Source organism: Cryptotermes secundus, unplaced genomic scaffold (assembly GCF_002891405.2).
Source record: "Cryptotermes secundus unplaced genomic scaffold, Csec_1.0 scaffold407, whole genome shotgun sequence".
Lineage (NCBI taxonomy): Eukaryota > Metazoa > Arthropoda > Insecta > Blattodea > Kalotermitidae > Cryptotermes > Cryptotermes secundus.
Window position 1 is genome coordinate 293137 of NW_019741981.1, and position 3807 is coordinate 296943.

A 3807-nucleotide genomic window follows, 5' to 3' on the forward strand; every position below is an offset into this window, starting at 1 on the left:
AGATATATGAAAACTTCAATAATTCTTTGAATTCTTTAAAATATCTGAAGTTTTATAATTTGTTTTATGCAATGGCATAATATTCATACCAAGTTTCGTGAAAATCGGTTAACTATTTCACAAGTTGAAAATGGGGGAAAACAAACACATTCTCTACGCAACATAATTATCTCGAAAAATTATTCCTCCTCCCTTTAAGGGGGCGAGTGTGGTCTAATAAAAATACAGAAGAATTGTTTAAGATATTCGTCACAAAAACTTCAAGTAATATTCGATCTGCTAAGCGATATTTGTCAGTTTTATTTATCATAAAGTTGGTACCACTTGCTTCATGTCCAAAAGTCGGCAAGCATAGTCTACAAGATCAGATGACCATTCGGTCTATCCCAGAAAACTTACAATTAAATACATCAAATTTATTTAAATATGAATGCAAATGTAATAATATATATATATATATACTGAAGGCTATGTTCATGTTAATGTTATGCGTTTACATCACTTTTTAATACATCACGACAAATACTGGAAAGCTAATTGTGTGAAAAGAGATCATTCGAACGGCGGATATTATCAACTACAATCACAGTCCTTATCAGGTCACTGCTGTTCATTATCTAACCAACACTCACCCTAATGACAGTCCTTGCCAATTGTGAATTGGGTTTACTTCACTCCTTAAGGCATAACACATAGGGAAATTGTGCCTCTATAGTAGGGTTACGTAGTGTGTTGTGCTATACGTCTTCACAAATCACAGTAGCTGGGTCATGAAATATGTGTTTCATAAACACTGCACCATCCAACTCAGAGTATTATGGTACTGTAGAATGAAAATTAAATATGTCCCTAAACGATTTTGTTATTTCGCACAGGAGGTAAGTGTCGGGCAGCAATGCCGTGAAGTATTTCGTGGTTCTAAAACTTGATGAATTGCAATCATGTGATCTGTAAAGTCGCTATGACGGGAGAATTTACCCTTTTTTGTTTTTACGCTGTATGAACGCTCCATTGCGGCGGGATACGGTACTAAAAATACTCTAGTTTCCTACCGTCCACCGCTAGGGTGTTCTGTTGAATGCCTGTGTGTGTGTGGCGGTGGAGGGGGGGGGGGGTTCGGAGCCACATATAGTACGTCGAGTACAAAGTTGAATGACCTGGATTTCCATCCAACCGCACTCGTCCATCCGCATTCACAGATCTTAGCTCCCAAATCCTCCACTAACTACCACATTTTTTTCTGCACACACCAAATTGTCACTTTCCGCTGTACGTTATACGTGTTTAAATATTTACAATTTTCTTGTTCTTACCTTTTTTGAAAAGAAACAACCTGCTCCACCCCGGTCACACATTGCTCAAACTGCACCTTCGTCCCCCCTTGGTGTAGTATGGCGGGAACCCGAAGCCGGCAAATCCAGAGGGGCGTGGGGGACACAGTACTGGAGTACATCCCTTCACCCCTCCTTAACACACTCACTCACTATACCACTGCCAAGCTCATAGCTAGCCGGCACCCTGCCCTACCCCTAGATATATCGACCTTCCCTCCTCGACAGACCCGCCCGGAAATGACGTCACACACACACACCGATTGATCCAACCAACCAAGCAGCCAGCCAAAAAGGGGTGGTAAAGGGGAAATTTGGGGAGAGGAAAATTATTAGCGGAGGGAGAAACAGGGGAAAGGAAAGATTGGTTTTGGGGAATGAGGAAATACTTGGGCTTAGATCAGGTAGATCAAGGTGGATATATATATATAACAAATACACAGCTGCATACCGTCTCTGCCTATGGAAGATTATATGTTCAGGACAAGGACGAGGCCAAGCTCTCGAAAGTCTGACACATTCCGACGAGAAAAAGCATCATCTTCAAAAGTGTGGTGGAGTATAAAGTGAAACACAAGGACAGCACAACAATTACGAGCTGGAAACAGGGTCTTCTTATTTCAGTGTAACACTTGCACATGTCGAAACATGGTGCACACTAAATACTGCGGCAGACGAGTTGGAGAGGATCGTATGAAAAACCTGGATAATTCCGATACATTTAGTTTTGGTTCGTTACTACCGGTCTAGAAAACTGAGATTAACGGCCATGGCGATCCGTTCCGCTGACCACGAGACACCCTCTATCTGCAAAAGTTGGACCTAGCTTCGCCGACAAACGGCGGTCGCTCGGTCGGTATAGTTCGCTTGCGGACTAGAGGCCACGGAGTTTGTTTCTTTGTTCGTCACTACAGAAATCTCGCTTTCAATGAAAATGCACCAGCACAACACTACGTTAAATATTATAAGATCTATTCGTGATTCACTAAAAAAAAAGTTATTTGGACTCGAACAGGAGAGTGGTCGTAAACCGTGATTTATAAAGAGAATCGGGAAAGTTGGGCACTGTCCCGCCATTTTTCTGACAACTTCTGAAAGCTGGAGTACCAGAGTACCAAAGACCGGCCGTACATCAAACTGCATCCAAACCAGAGCTTGAAATGCTTGGACTAGGCATCGTCGTCACATATTTGAACTCCAAGCCTATAGAAAAAGTGTTAGGAACATGTACTCCAACTATATTTCAAATAAAATTATTAATTTTTTTTTTATATTCTCTGTGTCCTTTGATGGAACTGTAAATTTCGGTTTTGATGAGTGTTAATAGTGAACGCTCGTCCACTAAGCTTCATATTTCCATAGGCTTTTGATACAAATAACAGCGGTGCTTCTCAAGAACGAAAACCCCGCGGCTGGCGAAAGATTTCTGTACTTTACTTTACAAATGATTTGGCACTTTTAATTTGTATAGTTGTTTATTTATTGCAGATACAAACGTAGAAGGTGTATGCTGTTAATTTTGCGGTGCTATCAGTATTCACGGAGTTTAGGTGTAGGATGAATGATGTATGAGAAATTAGAAAGAACTTGGAAGAAGGCAGCCTTTGCCTAACCCAGGTACCATCACGGAATTTCTCTGAAGGGACGAATTGAAACCAAGAGAAATTTCAGCCATGATATCGGTTTTCCAGCCGAGATTCGAAACAAGGATTAACGCCAAAAAATACCTGCTCAATCTAACTGAAACTGAAGAACAATAAGCACTTCGCTGATTTAATATCGAAATTACATCATTAGCATTATACGTATTTTCTTTGTTAATATTGTTCCCAGGTACAGCAGTATAATTATTTATAGGGGAATCCCAAGATACCTACAAATATTTCCACCACCGTTTTCCTTCTTAAAGCTTGGCTTAGTTATAGATGGAAATTACTACACAACGAATACCAGACTATCATCAATACAGCTCACACCAGATTATCATAATTGCAGAGTGTGCCGAAAGTTTTAAAATTACTGAATTTGTATTACATTAACATAGACACCACACATCCATTTATCAGCTACTAAGGTTAAGACGGGCGCCCATCGTTTTACGAATGTTCGGTTTAGGAACATTCGATTCTACGAAACATGTTAATTTATGAAGAAAGCAGTCTTCTGGGATTTGGCCCCGTGTATATGTGGTGTTAACTGGCCTGCTTTTACCGGTTCTAACGGTCTCTTCGCTTGCAGATTTCTTATATTTTTCCTTCTACCCTGAAGATGGAGGCGATACGTTCCTCCGAAACGTCGGTTAACATCACATATACACGGGGCCAAATCCCAGAAGACTGCTTTCTTCATAGTCACCGCCGTGAAAGCCTCAAATCTTACATGTTAGTTTGTTCTTCCTTTTCATATAAAAATTAATTATCGCAACAGTGAACAACTTACATCAGTAGGTCCGGCGACCTTTACGCATAAAGTAATG

General features: G+C 40.5%; 1 protein-coding gene across 1 annotated transcript in view; it reads right to left on the reverse strand.

Annotated features, from left to right (window-relative positions):
- LOC111872928 (rho GTPase-activating protein 100F) overlaps positions 1–1437 on the reverse strand; it is a 150393-nt gene extending 148956 nt beyond the window's left edge. Inside the window, exon 1 of the mRNA XM_033754888.1 lies at positions 1314–1437. Within this exon, the coding sequence (XP_033610779.1) occupies positions 1314–1355 (42 nt within the window). The 5' untranslated portion in view covers positions 1356–1437. The remainder of the gene's footprint in view (positions 1–1313) is intronic.
- Positions 1438–3807: the final 2370 nt, after the last annotated feature.